Genomic DNA, 23852 nt, shown 5'->3' with positions numbered 1-23852 from the left:
TTTGTCAGCAATAGAGAGAACTTTTTTGCAGTTCTGGTAGGATGTAGCTTAAGTCCACTATGAAATAACACGTGCCAGTATGCGTTATCTCCTTTTCTGCATTCAGGGAATAAGCACTTCAGGAATTCAAATGAATTGGGGAAATTTACTCCGGTGTACATTTCCCTTTGCTGCCGAGGCTCCGCTCTGTTAGGTTGACAGGCTGCTATTTCCTTGAATACAAAGGGGTACATTATAAATAACTTCAAAGCACTTAACCTAAGGAGTGGAGTGTCATGGTAAGTTCCTAGGGGAGCAATAGAGAAGAACTAGAGTTTTATCAGAAACTGAGTTTTGAATTAAAGTGCAACAAAGGTATTTTAATTCTTAAACTATAAATACTATCCCAGAGGAAAACAAAAAACAGCTGGCATAAGACTACGTAGTGGACCAGTTTCTGCGATCAATAGTACATATATTTCTATCTTCAAACCTGAGAATAAGACTAAATGGATGGAGAATTGATTTATGAAATGTTAAGCACGGACTTGAGTCCCAGAAGTTTGGATGATTCTGAAATTTTAGGTGCATATTTTCTGCTCTTAGCAACTCCAGATCAGGATGTGGAATAGGACCAGTTGAGTCACCATTTAACCTTAACATGAGAACATGGAATGTGGACTTTGTGTCACAAATACACCTTTCTAATACCAGGATTATATGGTGCCTGCTAATTCTTTAAAATTCTGTTAATGTAGTTGTAACATAGTTGTAACATATGCAAGCCTTGGCAAGTATCCCAAAAATGACTTTTTGGGTAGTTTGGAGGCAGCTACCCAATTAATTGGCAAGGCAATCTAATTAATTAGCTTAATATAGACAGTGCCATCCATTGTCAGTGTGTAGTCAAAACACTGTAAATTGGAAAATTTATTTCCATTAGAGTGGGGAACAAAGAAGCACTGAGCTGATGGATGCACAGAAAAGGTGTGCACTTTTTTGTTGTTCCTATTTTTGGAGTAGCTTATTTTAAAAAAAACAACTTTTGTCTTCGTTCTCCTCTCATCATACACTTGCATCTGCTTATCAAGAAAGGAAATGTGGATGAATTTGGTTGAACTGCTGCTCTTTTGTAATGACCACAAACAAATTGTAACATTACCTCCTCAGAGGTCGCCAAAGCCCAGGCCCTCCCAGCCCTACTCCCCTCCGTCGCGCTCTGCAGCTGAGCTCTCAAGGTGTTAGTGAAGTGTCTTTTCTAGCAGAAGCTCACGCGAAGTGAGGAGGTGGCAGGCTCTTGTTGTCAAAGGGGGGGCTTTCAGGAACAAAGGTGACCATTTCCTAGCCCCGATAGTCAATGCGTGACGGTGTTTAACAGCCCCAGGCAGTCATAGCAGCAATAGTCAATGATTTCACAGCGACCGTTTGGAAACAAGTGGGGTGGGGAAAAACCCAGCTCCAGGCAGCAATAGGAACACGAACGAAGGTAGTCAGCGTTCTGCAGTAACAGTTCGCTCCTCAAGGGCAACTCCCCACAATGTGTATAACTTGCACAAGTACCAATAATCAAAATTCGGATGGCCGCTAGTCTCCAAAGCAGTAACGACCAGCCTCTCCTTCTCTTCTGTTGTCGCAGTCTCAGGTCTCGTCTGTGTCAAAACCCCTCCCCCTTTCCTTTATTGTTAAAATCTGAATTTAGCAACCCCAGCAACTTTCTCTCTCCTCATTCTCTCTCTTGCTCAGGATATCCCCCTCCTGCAAAAGAAAGCAGTAAAATTCCACCTTCTCACTCTCTGCTTCCCTCTCCTTCACAGAAAGGGATCAGCTAAAACCTCAAATCGCTCTTCGACTTCACCTGGTCTCTCTCCAACAACAGCCACAGCTACCACCCCTTTCTTTCCTCCTTTTTCTTTCCTTCCGCCAGATCCACGCCCTCCGTGCCCAAAACTGGCAGCAGCTGTTTGAGCTTCCCTCTCCCCGGGCAGGCTCCTGCAAAGCCTTTCAGCCAGCCCCGCTATATACTTTTTGTTGTTGTTGTTTTTCCCAGGAACTTGGTGGGACAGAGAAAAGGGCTGGATCTGAACAAGGAGGTCTGAAGCAGAACAAACATAGTATCCTGGGATGGATTCCTAGATTGAGGCTGGCCATGTAAAGAGTGATGGGAAAGTGGGCAGGCAGCAGGGGAGAAGGGGAGTGGGAAATGGGGCTAAAAACCAACAATCATCAAGCTTTAAAGTCATAAAGACATGGCAATAAACTGTAGAAAGAGTGGATGAAAGATGGGTGAAAATTAAGTTACAGGAAGTATAAAGAAAATTGCATATCCATGTTTAGTAACTTTTTAAATTCAGCCTAAAAGTGATTATCTACCTATGCTGTGTTGTGGCTGGAGAGCCTTAAGGCAAGTATGATCCAAGCATCTTGGGAAACTGTGCTGAGCTTTGCCAGTGAGTCCAAGAGCAATCAAGTACAGATACAGAAGAGGGATATAAAGGATATAAAGCAGGGGTCTTCAAACTTGGCCCTTTTATGACTTGTGGACTTCAACTCCCAGAATTCCTTAGCCAGCATGCCTGGCTGAGGAATTCTGGGAGTTGAAGTCTACAAGTCATAAAAGGGCCAAGTTTGAAGATGCCTGATATAAAGAAAAAATGGAAATAGAGAGCAACAGAAGTGAGGATATGGGGGAGGAATTGGAGAGCCAGGAAAACGAGAGGGAAAAATATAACATTATCCACAGTATAGATGGGGGGAGGGAGAGATTTTTCTTTTCTTTCCTCATAAAGTTAGAATTCAAGATCACAGATTAAAACTAAATATAGGAAGATACAGGACTGATGTGGTGAGCTGTTGCTCATGACTCTGAACAACATTTGTTTCTACCAGACTGTTGATAGACAGCAAGAAATACTTATTGATGCAAGGCAGAGTTAAATTCACGGCCAACGCTTGTGGCAATGGCAAGTTGTTATAACAAATTCCTTAAGCTCATGGAGGGTCAGGATATAAATGGTGGCCGGGTGGCTTTAATTTTTATCCATCTCGTGTGTCACTGCTATGAGATGAGCAGCTTTATAAATCATTTAAATAAATGAATAGATGGCCTGTATTAGTGGTTACTTGTTTTACCTTCTGGTTCACAACCAGCATACCTTAAACGTCTGTTGTTTGGAATCGATTAAAGAAGACTGTTGGTCATGTGACATAGTATTGTGGACTATATGGGTCTATGGCCTAACCCAGTGAGTTTCTTCTTATCTTTATATAAGAGTGCAGGATACGTATAGACACAGAAGGTGGGGGAATGCGGTAGAGCAGGGGTAGTCAACCTTGGCTCTTTTATGACTCGTGGACTTCAACTCCCAGAATTCCTGAGCCAGCCATGCTGGCTCAGGAATTCTGGGAGTTAAAGTCCACGAGTCATAAAAGAGCCAAGGTTGACTACCCCTGCAGTAGAGGGTCTTTGGAAATAAGTAAACAATCCTGAACATTTAGCTCTTTTTAGATACAGTACTTAGCTGGATGAGGACATTCAGATTCTAACATCCAACTTTCTCTGGCAATACTGAGCACATATGATAATCCTATTGTGCTAGAAAAACATTTTTTAAATGCTTTTCTTTCCTCTTCCCAGATCAAGAGTCTGATATTAAATCTAAAGATGAGTGACACAACCAGTATCTTGCAGGGTCATGGAGACAAGAACTCAACAGTTTCAGGACACAGCTGGTTAAGAGCAGTTGTTTGTCTTTGGTGAAGGAAGCTGAGAGCTGGACTCACCTACTGGATGCCACCAGACCTCCTCGTATTGCCTTTCCATTTGCATCATTCTTGGATGACTTTGAATGCTTTCAGACAATAGCTCCCCATAGATGACTACCTTTTCACTGATTATTCCGCTGTTTTCTAAGTTGTCTGAATAACCACAGTGGAGAGAGGAGGGAATGCAGGGGGAAATTGTCCTCCCCATAATTTTATTCCCAGTCCTGCTAATCAGATGATCAAGAACACAAGTAAACAACAGCAAAGAGAAGTTCCATTGTTCCATTGGTACAAAGGAGCTCTCTCAGCTCACCCTCATACATTATCTATGTATACCTGAGTGCATGTACAAGGCAGGATGGATGGGACAAATGTAGATGAATGTATATAACACACACATAGAGAGAAAATGGATGGATGGATATGATAGGATCTAAATGGAGAGATATAAGGATATATACTGTAAGAATTGAATGCATGTTTTTCCCATTTTAATATTAGCTCTGTGAATAGGAGTTCATCTAATTGCTTTTGTATGCATGTCCTTCTCTAGGTTGAGAGATTGTGACAAAATCCATTGGTCATCTCTATTTTTTCATCTTTTCCAACCTCAATGACTGTGTTTACAAGGTTTAATTTGGTTACTATATTTGCCTTTTTTAGATTTCAACAATACCCCAAACCACAAAAATATCTAGCCAGGGTGAATGCTAAACATGTGCAAATACAGTCTTTAATCTTTAATTGACCTGGTTACATGAGTTGTATGTACACTAGCAATTATTCCTGACAGTGTTGAGGAAGAGCAATTAATATATTGACTATGTACTTCTTTATGAGAGGGACTAGTTGAGAAATAACTGATCTTGCCTAGAAGACATGAATATTATCCAATACCATCAAATTCAATCAATTTCAAAGACTAGATTGAAAAGTTGTGGTGCTCTTCTTGAAAGCAGAGAGGGTTGTGGAATTAAAGATTGCATTCCAAAGTTTGAAACCATATGACTCATGAATAGATTTCTGAAAGGGAGATTATATCTTTTGCTGACCTTGGGTTACTAAGTAGTCCCAACACTTTACAATACATCTGGAAAACAAGCACAGATCTTTCAACAAAGGGAAATGGCTCTATACTTTACATAAATTTTATACCATACACTTTTTGAAGACAACTACACATAGAATATATTTTGGTATTCTGAATGCTCATCTCTGAGTAATACTGTATCACATTTATTCTATCAGTACTGTATTCTTTCATAATTATTCAAAAACTGTATTCAAGAAATAAAGCATCTCTTGCAATAGCTGAAATGGTCAGTCCTATGTAATCTCTCTTGTATGGCATATCCAGTGCATCAGGAGGCATCTCATCAGGAAACATTCTTGCCAGGCTTCATGAAGTTTTGTGCATTGTTTGGCTAGAAAAGAGTAGGCTGTAGATAATATGAAAACCCTTTTCTCTTCCACCTCCTACCCTCCCCACACACCTAATCCCCATGGCTGCTATAAAATCATCAGTATATGAAAACTGAACTTTGAATTTGAGTGAAACCTAATAGGAAGGCTTCTTTTTTAATGCTAACCAGGGGAAAAGATGCAATATTAGAAAAATGTCCTCTTTATTGTTCTCTCACTGTGGAAGAGAAAAGCAAGTGGATTTAAGCTTTCCATGCAATGAATGCTTGTTGAAGGAGAAAACAACTTTGAATGCCTGATAAAAGGTTTCATGTCATCAAACAGTGATGTGATCCTCGAGAAAGCTGCTAATGGTTTCTCTGTGTGTGTCTCTGTCTCTCTTTCTGTGTGTGAATGAGTAAGAGATAGTGTATATGTGTGCACAGCTGGGCTCTGCAGCTGGAATGCCTTACATGAGATGTGTGTGTCTCTCTGTGTGTCTGTGGGAGGGAGGGAGAGAATATTCTTCCAGTTTTTCTGCAGATACATTTTCCATCACACAGCTCAGGATGCCAAAGCTTTGAGTGATGCTCTTGTAGACCACTAATTGTCCTCAGTGTTCATTCTCTTTAGCTCTGGCTTGTGGTTAGTTACAGGCAAAGGAAAAATGTTGTGGTAGCCTAGCAACTGGTAGGCTAGGAAATTATATTTCACTGGAACTAAAGTGGAGTTGAAAGGTACTTCTAGACTAGAGTACCTCCTGTGGAGGGAAAAACTGGTGGTCTTGTTTGAAAGTCAGAAGTAGACCCAGGTCTCTAGCCATATTGCTTAAATTCTATAGTGCTCTTTGAAGAAATTTGTTGCTAATAGTCAACAGACTGGCATCAACACTCTAGACATTTTCCAGAGTATTGTCCTCTGTCCTGTGATCCACTGACATGGTACCCATGTTTTCACCTTTGGCTAGGTTCTTAAAGTAAACTATGGTTAAACAAACCATGACTTAGCACAGACTACCTCTAAGTTTGGGGAAGACTTGCTGTAGGTCATGGGGACCATGGAACAGCAGTATTTGGCCTTAAAAGCCAAGGATTCAGCTACATAAACTGTTTCTGATCTTTAATAAAATGCAGACAGGTGACCCATGGCTTCCTATTCCAGACCAATAATATCTTCAGAACTGAATGTAGGCAGATACCCTGAGCCTCTTAATTATCTGGACTATCCAAAAATGTAGCAAGCTTATTTAATTTTAATGAAAGTGAAGGAAAAAACAGTCAATCTACAGTTCTTGGACAATTTTTTTGTGATTGGTTGTGATTAATTATGTGCCATCAAGTTGGTCTCGACTATTAGTGACTACATAGATGAATTTTCTCAAAGAGGATTTGTTTCCAATCTCGTCCATTTTCATCCGTGTATCTATCACCAGTGTAATTGAATCCATCCAGCTTACAGTACTGCTGGTGTCCTTTTCTTCTTTTTCCTTCCATCTTTCCAGGCATTATAGACTTTCCTAGAGAGAGAAGTATGTCCAAAATATGATAATATGAACTGATAATTTGTGCAAACACTTGAGATCATTTGGGTGAGAACTCTGAGTTGATTTGCTTAAGGACTATCTGTGATATTCTCAGGAGTCTTCTCTAAGACCAAAGTTCAGAAGCAACACTACACTTGATATTCTGCTTCTTCAAAATCTAACTTTTGCTTCCAAAAGGTGTAGGTTGATAGCTATAATTTGTTGTGGTTTTTATTTCTTGGACCTCAGAGAATGTTAGCAGTGTTGTGATTTCTGTAAGTGAAAGATGAATATTTCAGTCCTGAGAACAGTGGAGATAATTAATTAACTCGTGGCTTTTTTCCCCGACAACAAGATTGACTTAATTAAGCAGCTGAATATATCCATACATACCTGATTACACTATTTATTTTCAAGTTAATAATATGTTGAAAGTGGAATAAAAAGCATGGAAAAGGAATGAGTAATAAAAATATTAAGAAAAGAGAAAAGAAAGTATAACTTACCAGATAGGCCTATAGATATGATTGCCACAATCCATTGTGTTTTTGATCAATCAAGAACTTTTTGATTAGAAAAAGAACTAGGAAACTAGTTCTAATTTTATCCATGTCATATGCATCATTCCTTGCTAATGATGAAGACAGCCCTATTCAGCTGGGGCAAGTACATGAAATGTATTCACATACATTAATACAAACATGCCAAGCTCATTTAATGTTAAATTTGATTATGTTTCTGTGCCATAGCAGGCAATGCAAATTGAGCCCATTTGATTAATGTATATTTTAGTGCATTGTGCAACCCCCAAATTATGATTAATTAATGCATGTCACATGAACACTGTCATTTAGTATCCTTAAAAGTAGGAACATGTGCAAATAGCATTGCTGAAAATCAGTGAGTTTGCCAGAGGTTTTTTAAGGAATACGAAGTTCACATAGAGGGTTACCTGCAACCCGTGGGTGAGTTAGCTATTCCTTATTAATAAATATAAATTCAGTAAAATTACTCAAATATATTAGTCACCAGTCCAATGCCTGCTGTTAAGCCCAAGTATCTGAAAAAAAGATTCTTTCCCATTCGTTTCATATTTTTAAGAAGTGTTTTTCTGTCTGAATGGGATGAGAAGAACCCTTTTGCCTTTTACTTGGAGCTACTGAGCCAGCATGATACATGTAATGTGCCTGTGAAGTGAGAACTCTCTGACAGACATCTCCCTGTGGGATCTGAGGGCCGTAATTGATTTTCAGTAATTGGGCTGAGTGGGATGACTATCATTAAGGAGAAAGAGTGAGTGAGTGAATGAGTGATTGAGAGAGAGGGAGGGAAGGAGAGAGAGAGAGTGAAGTTATGCTTGACTTGGCAGAGATGGAATGGGCATATAATTGAAGTAATTTTAGTCATGCACCTTGATCAGAGCATGCTTGATGCTGCAACTGCAATCTAGGCAGCAGATACAGGTAGTCCTCGACTTACAACAATTCATTTAGTGACCATTCAGTTACAACGGCATTGAAAAATGGGACTTATGACTGTTCTTCACAGTTAGGACCTTGGAAAGCATCCCCATGATCATGTGATCAAAATTCAGATGCTTGGCAACTGGTTCATACTTATGACTGTTGCTGTGTCCCAAGGTCATGTGATCACTTTTGTGACCTTCTCACAAGCAAAATCAATGGGGAAGCCAGATTCACTTAACAGCCGGGTTGCTAACTTACTAATTGCAGAGATTCACTTTACAGCTGTGACAAGAAACATTGTAAAATGGGGCAAAACTCACTTAACAAATGTCTCATTTAACAACAAAAATGTTGGGCTCAATTGTGGTTATAAGTTGAGGACTACCTGTACTTTTTCTTCCATGAGTGACTCGGTCTTGTGGATCTGGTGCTTAGATGAATGGCCACCTTCATGCAAGTTTGAATAAGCCAGGACATTTTTGGAATCCAAAATTTCCAATGATAGATAACACCTAAACTTGGCATTCTTTCAGTACAGCTATTCTGTCTGCTAATTTCAGACTACATCCTCCGCAATCCATTAAAATGGGCTTCTGTCCCCTTAATTTATTTTAACTACCTGTTTTACAGTGAGGCTGGTTAAATGATATGCCTCACCATTTCAGATCATGCTGAATCAAGTCTGAGAACAGCATCCTCTTCCTTTTCAGAACAAGAATGTGTTTGGGGGAGAGAAATGGAGTGATGGGAGCAGGGAGAATGAAGCCCCATCTGGAGTTTTCTGTTTCTATATAAGAAAACGTGACCAATTCTGCAGTGCTGTATACAAAAAAATTCTATTTGTTGTCTTAATAGAAGCTATTTAATGCCACATCAGCTTAGAAATATAACATGCAATAACTTTGTAGGCACCAAAATACAATTGGTTGTTTTTTCTGTAGAAGAGAAATAGATGATTTATTGCAAGTTTTAACATTTTTAAAAAGCCAGTAATAGCGAGTAGACCAGGGAGAAATGCCATATCTCAGTGTTTCTCAATCTTGGCTACTTGAAGGAATGTGGACTTCCACTCCCAAAATTTCCCAGCCAGTATAGCTGATTGAGAAATTAATAATAATAATAATAATAATAATAATAATAATAATAATAATAATAATAATAATAATAATATAATAATAACGTTGGAAGGGACCTTGGAGGTCATCTAGTCCAACCCCCTGCTCAGGCAGGAAACCCTATACCATTTCAGACAAATGGCTGCCCAGTCTCTTCTTAAAAACTTCCAGTGTTGGAGCATTCACCGCTTCTGGAGGCAGATTGTTCCACTGGTTAATTGTTCTAACTGTCAGGAAGTTTATCCTTAGTTCTAGGTTGTTTCTCTCCTTGATTAGTTTCCATCCATTGCTTCTCATCCTGCCTCAGGCGCTTTGGAGAATAGCTTGACTCCCTCTTCTTTGTGGCAGCCCCTAAGATATTGGAACACTGCTATCATGTCCCCCCTCGTCCTTCTCTTCGTTAAACTAGACATACCCAATTCCAGCAACTGTTCCTTATATGTTTTAACCTCCAGACCTCTAATCATCTTTGTTGTTCTTCTCTGTACTCTTTCTAGAGTCTCAACATCTTTTTTACATCGTGGTGACCAAAACTGGGAGTTGAAATCCACATACCGTACCTTCAAGTAGCCAAGGTTGAAAAGCACTGCCATATTTAATAGTCAGAGCTTGGAAGAGGAATTGAATTTTTAGCTTTAGTTTCCTCGTTGAGTGGGGGCTCAGTTTGTGAGATATCCAGGGGTGCTATTTTGACTGTGAACAGTGGGAAGATAAGTAGTACTGTTTAAATTTTTTTCTATTTTTTTTCTTCACTTATGGCTGGGATAGGACTACTCCATCCCTGAAACAGTGTTAGAGATGCAGCTTAAGGCTAAATGTAGGGTGGAGATGCCAAGTTTCATTGTACTTTACAGTCCTGCCATTAAAATGCTTTCCTTCTTTTGATGTGGTATTTTTTCCCACTAGTTTAGACCTCCTGGTAAGAGCCTCTTGGGGGACCCCCCCCTTGGGGGTCTTAGGGCCACACTCGAAGAAACACTACTCTAAAGATGGAGATTGTTAGTGAGTCTGAGAACATTGTTACAAATTCCAGGGATCTCCTCTTTGCAAAATCAATTTCTACTTTATCAGACAGTCTCTTGATGTCAGACCTACAACACCAAATCAATGAAATCAATTTTCCCCACAACAGCAACCCTATGAGGTGGATAGGGCTGAGAGGGAGTGACTAGCCCAAAATCACCCAGTGGCTTTCATGCCTAACAGGGGAAGGCTGCAATTCTCTTGTCTCATGATTTCTAGCCAACCACAACTACACTGAATTGTAGTAGTAATTGTCCTTATCCCAAGGACATAGTCATTTGGCATTTGGGGAAAGTGGAATTGAGGGACTGGCATTAAAAACTGAAGCCAGACTTTCCTTCCTTCTTCACTTCTTTGTGTGCAATCCATTCTGCCTTCCCACCCACTCATTATTCCCTTTGGCTGCTTTTATCTTGCTTTTCCTTCTGGCTGCCAGTTCTTCCCAGGTGTTCCACCAGTTTGGCTTAATTAAAATCAAAGTCTGGCTTTCCATTCAATAAACCATTTGTGGATGATTTAATTTTTATGAATTAATAAGGTGTTTTGCTCCCGCATTTTCATTTTTTTTTTTAAAAAAAGGAGGGAGGCATTTGATGCTTGGAATTGCTGCCAATCTATCCACAAAGATGGTCAGTATGCTATTTTGGCATATGGGAGAGATTAAAGAAATTTTTGTTAAGCTTTGCATTGTGGGGTGTCTACTATGTATGTGTTTAGCAAATAAGCTGTGCTTCTTAATTGCTATTTCTTCTTTTCCCAGTGAAAGTGCTAGGATTTCAGTAAAAGTGGTTTGAAAATGGCTGTCAGATTAGACCAGGGGTGTCAAACTGCCGTCCCGTGGGCCAGATGCATCACGCCGAAACCGCGCCCACCCCATTGCCGGCAATGGGGAAAAAGTCACAATACGTCACGACACATCACGTGATGTTGCGAGTTTGACACCCCTGGATTAGACAAAGGTCTTCCAAGTGTGGGGTTTCTTAGTCATGACATCCTTTCCTGTTTCTCCAGTTTTGATGGTATAAAATCTCTTTATGTGATCATATTGTATTATTTTCTTTTGTTTGTAATATTTGTTTTTAGATTAACATAAAATAAAGCAACTTCAATTTTAACAATCATCAGTTAAAAAGAAAGAAAAGAAAAGCACCCCAAAACATGTTGGTTGATTTAACTTTATTATTGAAGATTTATGCACAATAATAAAATGTTATGTATCTTTGGAAACAGATGGGAAAGAAACATATATATATATATATATATATATATATATATATATATATATATATATATATATATATATATATATATNTCCTGGCGACGTTTCGACGAAGTCACATTCGTCATCTTCAGGCTGGTGTCTTCAGCTTCCTGCTTCTGGGAGTAGTGTGTGTGATCCCAGAAGCAGGAAGCTGAAGACACCAGCCTGAAGATGACGAATGTGACTTCGTCGAAACGTCGCCAGGATACTTCCAATTTTACGCGGGAGAAAACCTGAATGACCAAAGACCTACATACAAACACCCGCGAAAACTGCTTCCCACTGGTCCAGAATGCTAACAAAAAGGATCACTTCCCTACAGGAATCAATCTCTAAAATTTTGGGACTTCTGGACAGTCTTCATTTTGTATTATAACCATTCACAGTTAGCCTTACCCTTCACATTTATGGCAATGTCACTCTCATTAGGAAAGATAATTAGAAATGTTAGCATTTTGTCTGTAGAACAGGCAGCATGTCTTTAAGACAGATGGAAATATACAAGCCCTGTGCCAGCTTGATTTGCACATTTCTCCTTCTTTGCCAGTTTTCCCGATACAGAAAACTTGGTATAGTGGGGGCATCCTGTTGCTACCAGCTCCTTCCCTATATAGGAAGCCAAATTATCTACAAATCAAATCTGAAGAAGTCCAAGTTTGCATGTTGTTCATCCTTGTCATGGTTGAGTTTTGATAACACAGTGTTTGGCCAATTGGCTGCAATATTTTGTAAAAGCAAGCTGTTGTCATGAGAAAATAGTGATGGGCCCATTCTTTGCCTATAAACAGTAGATACCATTCATGAAAATGACGCCAAGAGACATTTGCCCTGTGAAGCCATCATGTCTTCCCAGGAGGAGATAAAAGACAGGGGAAATGCAAATGGAATATGAAATAACATTGAGAAACCTCATCAGATGCATACCTTATATCAGTGGTGGCGAACCTATGGCACGCGTGCCAGAGGCGGCATCCAGAGACCTCTCTGTGGGCACGCGCACCGTTGCCCCAGCCCCACCTCCCTCTGTGGCCCCCTCTTCACCAGCAGCCCCCCTGAAGGAGAGTCTCCCCTGGGTGCGGCCCGCGCAGAGCAGCGCAGCCAAGGACATGTCATCCAGGCAGTGGGGACAAGACTCCACCGTCGCGGCCCGTTGCACGCAGATGATGCTGCAGGGCGCGGGTGGAGGGTGTGGCTGCCCTGGTGCTGCAATCTGCTGTGGTGGGCCGTTGAGGTGGTAGGTGGCCCTGCGGGCAGGCAGGGGGTGGTGGAGTGGGTGGGGTGGTTTTGGGGCACTCGGTGTCTAAAAGGTTCGCCATCACTGCCTTATATAGAAGGAAAACCGAAAAGGGCAAATTATTCCCCCCCCCCATGAAATTCTTTCTCATTTCAGCATCAAGGCCACAGATTGCCTCTTTTGATCTTCTGCAGAGAAGAATTGGATCTATTTTTGGATATACCAAACTTTGCTAGCATCATGAGTGCTTCTGTCACAGATATGTGAACAAGGTCTTTTGAATAATTATTTATATAGCACCTTCTGTATTCATGGAGCTTTACCATGTCCCATGAAAAGCTTATAAGCTAAAATTTGAGAAAGTAAGTAAAAGAAAAAGCGAGTAAATGAAATTCAGTAAAGTAGAGCTGGGGAAAGCCAATAGCATAGCAACATGTATTTATTCAATTGCATGTCCTCAAGTTATTTTTTTAAGAGAATTTTATTACATTGGAACCACTGGGTTTAGTAAGCTTGGATAAGAGTAGCAAAATAGGAAATTCCAGATTAACAGGATCTGTTTGGCCCATTTTCACAACCAGATGTGAAACCTAACTGCAATTAATCGCAGCTGTAGATGATTACTGAGACTTGAGTAAGCATAGAGGAGGATTCTAATTCCCCCCCCCCCCTGTTTAAGTCCTGAAGAAATAATTCTTCTATTGATGGTGTTTGCTTTGGGGGTGGATCACATCAGGGCCAGTGGAATCTAAACAAAAAACATTTTAGATGCAGATTTTCCTTCGGATTTAAGCAAGGAGGAAAATGTTGAATCCCAGTAAGTGTCAGCTATGTCCATATTGCATTTTTTTTAAAAAAATAGTGTGTTAAGTAAACTGATCTTTCACTACCGCAGCCTGAGTGATATAGTCTGCAGCTTGAAAATAAAGGCTCACAAAATTGCTTTCTTTAAGGTAAAGATGAAATGTAAAAGAACGTCCTTCAAGCCCTAAACATTTATCTTAATAATACCTAGTGCTCAGTTAGCAGGTTTTTTGTCACTTTTTGTAGATTAATTTGAAAGGCTATTTGCGTGTCTGGGAACACTTAGCATTAAATGGATTTTATTTAATGTAGCCAAGCTGTTAGCATTTTCCAGGTTCTGTGTCTTCAAAGCCATCAAGATATTGGCTTCATAACTGTAACATTCATTAGCTTTAATTGGATATTTTAAATTTATAAAATCATAGCCTACAGTATTTATATTAAATGGGTTCTGCAGGAGAAATGAGAGAGGAATTAGTTGGTAGCAAAGTGTAGCTGAATGATTAATCATTAGATGTGTATGCCAATATATCATTTGGGTATGAAAAGCAGAAAAAACAGCAAATAATTAGTATTGACCTACAAGCATGTAAGCCCAATTTGACTCATGAGTTTCTTCACTGTAGTTGTAGAATTTGGAGTGTAGTAACATTTTGGAATAATCAGCTTAATATACTCTGCACTCTGGCTGGAATCTATTATTAAGGGTTATCTTGAATGAGAAACCATCCATCACTAAGATCTTTAGAAAAAAGAGATGTTCAGCAATTGAGCCTTCTGCCCACAGAGCATGTGCTTTGTCACTGAGTTAAGATCTTTGGACAGAACTACAGTTAGTTATTAGAGGAAGAAGCCCACAAGAATCACACAAATTTTAAATAAACGTACAGAGGCAGTCTGTGACCTATAATATCATGAACAGGATACAACAAGCTCTCTAGAAGCCATCTTCACCCAGAGTGTGACTCTTGTCCTATTATATACTTGTTGGTTAATTATGTAGCTTGTCCTCATCAGTTTGAAAGGCTCCCATAGTGTAGGCCTCTGAGGAGTCAGTGATGGAGAGGGCAAATAATGACACATAATGGCATGACACAAATGATACCTCATGATACTTATATTAGACTTTGTGATGTCATACCATTTATGCAATAATTATGGATATATTGCCATTTTAATGTCATTGTTACTTAGTATAGATCAGGGGTCTTCAAACGGGGTATAGATGTTGCCGCACTGCAATTATAGACTAATAAAAATGAGAACAAAAGTAAGGTGACCAACTTTTTTACAATGAAAAGGAGGACACAAATAAATTGAAGAAAAAAATATTGTAAATAAAAGAAACATTTTATTCATTGCAACAATAATACAGAATACACTATAATATGATAAATGCATAATAAAAAACATTTGTAACAATAACATTTTATATTGTAATTATGCTTACATGCCACGCCCCCGCTCGCAGCCGCCCCGCCAGCACTGCTGCCCCGCCGTGTAGAGCGGGCCCCGTGGCTCCCAAAGCACCCACTGCAACGGCTCCGGCCCCAGGGGGTAGCCCGCCATCGACACACCCCGCCTGCAGCTGCCCCGCCAGCACCACCGCTCACCCTGCGCAACCCTGTGTAGAGCAGGCCCCGTGGCTCCCACAGCACGGGCGGGTAGCCGGTCACCGCCGCCCCTCACACCCCCGCCCGCAGCAGCCCCGCTGCCCCTGCCTCTTGCGCCCGCAGCCATTATTGCACTAGCAGGGCCAAAGATCAAGAGAAAGTTATCATGGCGTTGCCACTCCTGTCTCCTCCAGGTATCTTCGGGACTAACTAGGAGATGGTGTAGTTGGGTAGCAGGGAGGGGTGCAAAGTTCTTGCCAATTCGCCTTCGCTGCAGACAACTTACATGTGCAAAGTTTGCCGGCGGGCTGTTTTGGCGCGCTCAGCAGCAATTCCTATTGGCTTTCGAAAGCCAATAGGGGGAGTAGCACAGCTCATGCAAAAGTTGAAAAAAAAACCATCAAAAAAAGGTGCCGGAACGCCGTTCTGAGCATTCTATGAGAAAAAAAAGCCCTGCAGATTAGTCTTCAAATATCGAAAAGGAGGACATGTAGGAGGACACTTTTCCAGGGAGGACAGAACTCACAAAAGGAGGACTGTCCTCCCTAAAGGAGGACGGTTGGTCACCTTAACAAAAGGAAAAAGTGAAGTGTTGAGAAAATAGAGATAAATTAGGCACCAGTGCAGAGTGATCTAAGAACGCAGTTTAGCTCAAAAGAGAAGCAGCAGTAAGAGAAGATCCCTTTCTTCTCCTGTGCTTATTCACAGGCTGTTGGCACAGGTAGGTTAGGTCACCCTGATCTATCTGTTTGAGGCAACATTAAGAGGAAATAGCACTTCTTTACAAATTGATGCAATTTCGGGGAAAAAGGGAAAAAAATCTTAACCTAAACAAAAAGGAAAAAATACATTTGTCCACAAACTTCCTCATTGGGCCTCTTGTGTCAGCATAACATTGCCCAAGCATTTGGGCTGAGAGACTTTAGAATATGTCATAGGTCCATTCCTTATTGCCATTTCATATCTGTCTACTTGAAGTATTACAGTACCATTTTGTCAGTGTCTCTGATGTTCTGATGATGAATTTCATTGAGAAAGGTATATTTCTTGGAATGGGAAAGAGAAAGGCTAGCACACACTTCATCTTCATTCATCCATCAACGGATCAAGAGCTCTTGGGAGATTGCATCCAGGTTTTCCCGAAAATATATAATGGCCTGTTTACAGTGTTTTTTTGTTTATTTGCATCAGGAGCATCACAGTTAAAATAAGGCATACTATACAACATAAAACAGTGATGGCGAACCTTTTAGAGACCGAGTGCCCAAAAACTGGCCCCTCCCCTGCTCCACCCCCCTGCCCTGCCCCCGCTCTGCCTCCCCATCCCTCGCCCCACCTGCCCACAGAACCACTCACTGCCTCCAGGGCCCGCCGCAGATCGCCCAGGCAGCCCAGCAGCACTATGGCGGCCACACCCTTTGCCCGCGCCCTGCAGCATCAACTGCATGATGGGGTATGAGGGCAGAGTCTTGTCTACGCTGCCTAGCTGCCAAGTCCTTGGCTGCGCTGCTCCGTGTGGGCCACGCTCGAGGGTGACTCTCCTTCAGGGGGGCTGCTGGAGAGGGGGTCGCAGGGAGAGGCAAGGCTGGGGCAACGGCACAGAGAGGGCTCCGAGTGCCACAGAGAGGGCTCCGAGTGCCACAGAGAGGGCTCCGAGTGCCACCTCTGGCACCCGTGCCATAGGTTCGCCACCACTGACATAAAATATAAGATTAAAATATGTACAAGTCAAACAAATCTTGCCTAGAAGCAAGGCAACATCGTGTTCTGTCGTGCTGCCATGAATTCTCAAATGTACACTGGTCAGGGCACAAAGGGTAGGTATACATATGTGTTGTTGTGTTCATGTTTACAGTGGTAAGAAAAAGGCAGATGCAAAGAATCTGTTTTGCACTTCATTGCTTCCGGTTGCCCTGGGACTGGAGAGCCACACTGCACCTCCATCCATCTGCCACACCAAATCTGGCCCCATCTATCATCCAAAGGAACAGCTGCCACAATTTTCTATTTAAGCAAGAGCTTCAGGAAGTTAAAACCAGCCCAGACTGAACTATGTATAAATGCCACCTTGCTGCTTACTATTTCATTTTGGCCTTGAACAATCAATCTGACTCTTCTTCTTTTCCTACCATTTCTCATCTCCCATGTGCCTTGTCTTTTTTGACATTAAGCCTCAGGGCAGGTCCATCTCAGTATCTTTTTTTATGTCTTGAGTTATTTTGGCACACAAAACTGATTGAAAAATAGGACATAAAATGAACAATATGTCAGTGTTTGAGGGTTCTTCAGAATGCTATGTGTCTGAGAAGCAAATCTGTAATGTAGCATGGCATCCTAAATCTGCAAGTGATCTGGGCAGTCCCTTATCTCAGGAATGGAGGTGTGTCAACCAGTATGATGTTTTCCCAAGGCTGAAGTTAAAGCTTATTGAACTTGCCCTCAATTTAAGTGCTATCACCTGAATTAAATACAATCTGATAGAGTCAAATCCTAAGGCTTCTGCCAGCAAAGGAAAATGAACAGCTTTTCTTTTCTGTAGTTCCCAAGTTTTAGGGTAATACAATAGGTCAGCTCCACTTTCCCCCCTGTTCCAGGGTGGGTCATTCAGCGTTCCTCTTAATTTGTCCCCTCCAAATTCCTCTTGATGTTTAATGTCCTTTATCTCCAGTGTCATCAGATTTCTGATTGCAGAGGCACAATAGCAATGAGAAGTTCCCAAACAAAAAAGCAATGGATGGAAACTAATCAAGGAGAGAAGCAACCTAGAACTAAGGAGAAACTTCCTGACAGTTAGAACAATTAACCAGTGGGACAACCAGCCTCCAGAAGCGGTGAATGCTCCAACACTGCAAGTTTTTAAGAAGAGACTGGACAGCCATTTGTCTGAAATGGTATAGGGTTTTCTGCCTGAGCAGGGGGTTGGACTAGATGACCTCCAAGGTCCCTTCCAACTATTATTATTATTATTATTATTATTATTATTATTATTATTATTATTATTATTATTATTATTATTATTATTATTATTATTATTATTATGGATCATCGCACAGTCAGCCAGATGTTCAGACTGGATTTGGCTTTTTGTCTACCTATCGAGTCCTTACCAAGGACCTGGGATAGGCAGAGGTGGATGTTTAATGGTATTACAGATATCGTCGCAGGATGAAAGCAGTTCCTAGTAAGGCCGCCTTTTGCAATTGACTAATGGCCAATTTGTCAATGCCAATGGTGTTCAAATGTTGTTGTTGTTGTTGTTGTTGTTATTATTATTATTATTATTATTATTATTATTATTATTATTATTATTATTATTATTATTATTCCTTTGGTGAAGATGGGAACCACATCAGCTCTTTTCCAGTCCTCTGGTAGTTCCCCTGTGCTCCAGAATTTTTGAAAGATATGGTACAGTGGTTCTGAGATGACATCTGCCAGCTCCTTCAGAACTCTGGGGTGTAGTCCGTCAGGTCCCAGTGATTTATCTTCATCAAGATCAGACAGCTGTTCTCTTACCATTTTTTTGTTTATTTTAGCTTTTATTTCTAGTCTATCTTTTTCAGTTACGGTTTTGGTGGGTTCGGTTATAATTTATTTTTGCATGAAGACCTATGCAAAGAATGAGTTAAGTAGCTCTGCTTTCTCTCTGCTGCCTGTTACTTCCTTGCTATCTTCTCTCTTTAGTGGACCAACTGTTTCCTTGACTTTTTTTCTTGTTTGACAACAGCAGCTTTTAAAAATTTATGTATGTATTTGAATTTATTAGCCACCCAACTTCAGTAGACTCACACATACTTAATAATGTGTATTTTAAAGCTGCTGACTGAAAGATGGAAGGTTTTAAATACACAGAATGTTTGACTGGACTCCCATCTTGGAATCCTCTGTTTGCTAATACTGCATTTCTCCCCTTTTTCAGTTGGATTGCACAAGTTTGGCTCTCAGTGGCCCATGGAAGGCATCGACTCTGTGGAAAGCTCTGATGAAGAATTCTTCGATGCACGAGGTTTGTAATCCTTCTTCATTGGTTCTGAGCTGTCAAGTTTTTAGGGAGGTTAACAAGCATGGTCTACGTGTAAGATTTACATTTATGTCTAGCTTTCTTAAAATGTAAAACTCTACAGTTTTATTCTCCTTTTAAGGTTTTATTAAAAACTATTCCTGTAGATCAGCTTTGGGTCAACGCTGCTAACATCGGATGTTCTTGCTTCGACAACAGATGGAAATGTAGCCATCTTTTCCCTTTCACTTTTAGAGTTAGTTGATGTTGGGAGGAGGGATGTGGATGAGAGTCCAGCTAGTCATAACAATAATAACTCAGCCGTGGGAATCAAGGTTATTGCGCCCAGAGCTGATAAAGATTTGAAGAGCTTCAAGCTAATTGGGGAATGTGATTTATGACTGTTAATTGGAGGAGGGAATTGTGCTTTGCTACTTTGTGTCCAGGGGAGGGGAATTCAGGTTTTGGCTTTAACAATGTAGTGCCGATACTTTGTTTCTTGAATAAAAGATTCTTTAAGGTAAACAATGCCTCAAAGTTCTCTTAAAGAGTTTCATCTGTCAGAACCATGACACTTTGCAGAAAAGAATTTGTAATGTACTTGGAGAATCTCTCCCCAGTGGATAATTTATGGCTAATTTGTTTTTTTAAAGAAGGGAACAGGAAGGTGCTGTAGCCACTGGTGATCTGAAATTGAGTAATTGGGGTGTTTCATTTTGGAGAGGATTGTTTATCTGCATGGAATAGGTAATATTTGTATCTAAAGTTAAAATATGTTGGACACGTTGCTCCAAATTAAGAGCAAGACAGTGCAGATTTTCTGTCATATTGAATACACATTTCTTGAGATAGGTTGGGTAAATTTTTGCTTGTTGCTTGTTACAGCTTCCCCTCCTTGATCAATTTGCTCAGGGGCTGAGATTTGATGTTGTGCCAAAAGTAGACTCTGGACTCTGTGTGGATAACTCACATACCATAGTTTAGGTTAGCTAAAAATAAAGTGAGGAGAAAATTACAATGCATCCTTCTCTGCAATTTTGTTTTTGCTTGACAGAGAGAAACAAAAATGCCCTTTTCAAAACAGGCATAAGCTTTTAGATCAAAGCCTGCTCTGGAACTTCTCAACTTGCTCAAAAAATATGCCACTGTTTTGTTAGTAGAAGGCTTTTTTTGGACATTTAACAAATTGTTTTACCTTGATTTTCTGCCATATATGTAAAGGGTCCGTCTATTTAAAACCTAGTATTTTGGAAGGCTTTGGGATGACAGATGATGCCAGCTTACATCATTTATCAAAAGTTTTGTGTTTAATTAACTTTTCTGCTGCTTGCATTAATTTAAGTGGGATTTCTGTGGTGGAATTTATTGTTGCATGATCATCCATGTATGAATGGAGGTGGCATTTTGGTCTGATTGTACTATGAATGATCTTAGTGAAGTCATGGCATGGGGAAAAAATTGTACTTTGAGAAGTGTTTTTTTTCTCAGACCTTAGAAATTGCCAAATTAATTGCTTGCTCAAATGTTGTGACTTGGAACTTATTTTGGAACCTTGCAGACTTTATAGCAACAAACTGTGCCCAAAGATAATGAATATTTGCAGCCAAAAGAACTTTAATGGACTGTTTGTTTTCTTTTGTTTATCTGCTTTAGAACCTATTTATTTCCTGACTTCCTGCATGTAAATGGTATGGTTCAGTTAAACTTAGGTCCACCTTAATCACTTCGATTAATTCTAGATCCTCTAAATTTAACAGTAGATATGTTGTCTTCTCAACTGAGGCTGGCCTTAGGAGAAACTATGGGCTCTAGTGGAGATGAAAAGCTCGCAATAAACTAAAATCAAAACTATGGTTTTCTCAGAGGATTTATATGCTGCAAATATTGATGACAGGAAATAATATAGATCTAGTTTCATCCTTCAAATATTTTGGCATACTATTTTTACGCTATGGAAGTGGGAGTGGAAAAATGATCTGCTAAAGCTTTTTGTGACTTCATGTGTTTTCTGATCACTGTTCTCTTCTTTGATATTACTGCTGAAAAAACAGGCAGCTGCTATTTTTAAGGTTGCTTAGCTAGATCTATCATTTAAAGCATGAATGGTATATGTCCTCAGACATATGTTTTAACAGAGATTCTCCATAGCAACCACAGGTACATGGTGACAGGACCAAAGTCAATATTGTTATTTTCAGAGACTCTTTTCTTTTAAAATATTATTAGTAAAACCTGGGTTGGTTTAGATTCTCATTGATTTAATGCTCTAATATATATATGTACTATCTATTAGAGCATGAAATCAGTGAGTATCTAGAGCATTAAATCTGTAACTCACAGCAGAAACAAAATGCACAAACAGAGAGAACAGTCACAGCTTTAGATTAAAATCTTCAATAGAGAAAACACAATAAGAAGCCTTCTTTTTTCTCCTGATAAATGCACTTCTTGAAAGTTATAATGTGAACTTTAAAGGAAGCTGCTGCAGGAACAAGCAGGAGTTTCTCTTAAAGTGCAAATGTCAATTTTTGAGTAAACATGCATGATTTTTTTTTAAAAAATCCAGTTTACCTTAGTGTCTACATTATTAGGCAGAATTCCAGCTTGGCAGATTTAAAAAAAACCCTGTAGAACATTTCACTGCTATTTGTCTGCAGAAAATGCACATATAAAATAAGTAAGTTTAATGTAGTACATAAGGAGATTATGTAATAAAAAGCAAGTTTTTTTCTTTATTAAACAAAAGAAACTCTGAGCCAAGAATAAAAGTGGATTGAATATGAAAGAGAATGACCAGTGAAAGAAATACGTTGTGATAAAGAGAGAATGTATGAGGATCAAATTACAAAACAAATATATGAAAGAAAAATGAATGGATTTAGAGGAGAGGGAAGATAGAGAAAATAATTGATGAAATTAATGTGATACTGAAAAAATGTGAAGAACAATATATGACAAGATACATGGGCTTGGTGAGAAGTAGGATGGTTTGCAAAGATAGAAATGTGTGATGCAGTGTACAGTAGAATAGTATTGATTTAAACTAGTTTTTTCATGTTTCCTTTTCTTTTTCTTCTCTCATGCCTAATTTCTTTGTCTCAGTATGTTTTACTCCTTTTTTATGTGCATAATGTTGCTTTCTCCCAAAGGGAATAGTGGGCTAGATATGTATGTAGTGTGTGGACATCTTCTAAATTAGTTTTGTGGTTTCATTGTGTATTGGTAACAACTGACATACATTGCATTGTCTGTAAATATTCCTAATGCAGATTATATTGCTTCTTTTATTTAAAAAGTGTGTACTTTTTGAAATAAATTTCCATAATGGTAACATTTAAAAATCAAAGCTATCACAGTTTCAAATTTTGTACCAAATTCAACACTGTAGTGTCAGTTTTATTTGGACTGTTTTTGTTTGGGGAGAAATAGAATGTAATTGACTTGAGAATGCTAGTCTCTATTTTGTTAGAAGTAAAATCCTCAGGCATCCCCTGAATAATTTCTTCTGCCAAAATTATCTTATAGTTTTTATAGTCTTTGCCCCCCCCCCCGAACTATGGCTGTGAAGGAGTTAAATTTCTCCTTCTCTGGACAGGCCTAACCATAGTTTCAACTAGGAAACTGTAAGCATTGTAGACCAAGCCAAGTCCAAAAAATCTTAGAGAATTCCTGGAAGCCTGAAACTCACCATCAACAGGCTCATAGAGGTAAACAATATCTATATGCCATTCAAAAGAGACAATCAAAAAGCCAAAAAGGAAACAAAAGGACCAGAACAGCAATGAACACTTAGATCAGTGATGGCGAACCTTTTAGACACCGAGTGCCCAAAACCCGCCTTGCCTGCCCCCGCTCTGCCCCTGCCCTGCCCGCGCCGCCGTCCGCCTACAGGGCCACCTACCGCCTTCACGGCCTGCCGCAGCAGATTGCCCAGGCAGCCCTGCAGCGCCATGGCAGCAACGCCCTGCGCCCGCACTCCGCAGCATAATCTGCACACAACGGGGCACGAGGGCGAGTCTTGCCCCTCTGCCCAGCTGCCATGTCTTTGGCTGCACTGCTCTGTACGGGCCGCGCCCGGGGGCAACTCTCCTCCAGGGGGCTGCTGGTGAGGGGGCCATGGGGGGAGGCGGGGCTGGGGCGACGGTGCACGGGCCCACAGAGAGGGCTCTGCATGCCACCTCTGGCACACATGCCATAGGTTCACCACCACTGACCTAGATGAGCACAGATTAACATAGATTAAGATTAACACTAAATTAACAATCAAGAAGTAAACAATATCCTAATCAAGGAAACACCATCTCAGACAAACAAGCTAACAGTAAACAACATCCCAATCAAGGAACCATCAAGATCACTCCCAAAGTCTGATACATGAACATGTTGGAAGATATGAGATATTCAGGAGACCAGTGGGATTTTTAGAAGCATCTGGTTAAGCCTTGTGAGAAGAGAGATTCTGGTTTAAAAGGGATTGGGCAAGTTGGTATCCTACACATATTTTGAGCAACAGTCCCTTTAATTTCTGTCTATTGATCATACAGACTGAGGTTTATAAGAATTGAAAATATCCGAAGGGCACCTAATGGATTACTCCAAGAGGATCTATCTTGACCTGATCTTCAGGGCTGTTCGTATTATTGAAGCATGGACTACAGCAATTTTATAAATA

General features: G+C 40.2%; 1 protein-coding gene across 1 annotated transcript in view; it reads left to right on the top strand.

Annotated features, from left to right (window-relative positions):
* PITPNM3 (PITPNM family member 3) overlaps positions 1-23852 on the top strand; it is an 81783-nt gene that overhangs the window by 4512 nt on the left and 53419 nt on the right. Inside the window, exons 3-4 of the mRNA XM_015814830.1 lie at positions 15889-15901; positions 19100-19186. Coding sequence (XP_015670316.1) covers positions 15889-15901; positions 19100-19186 — 100 coding nt within the window. The remainder of the gene's footprint in view (positions 1-15888; positions 15902-19099; positions 19187-23852) is intronic.

This window comes from Protobothrops mucrosquamatus, unplaced genomic scaffold (genome assembly GCF_001527695.2).
Source record: "Protobothrops mucrosquamatus isolate PMUCROS unplaced genomic scaffold, P.Mucros_1.0 scaffold286, whole genome shotgun sequence".
NCBI lineage: Eukaryota > Metazoa > Chordata > Lepidosauria > Squamata > Viperidae > Protobothrops > Protobothrops mucrosquamatus.
This window is presented reverse-complemented; position numbering and strand designations above follow the sequence as displayed.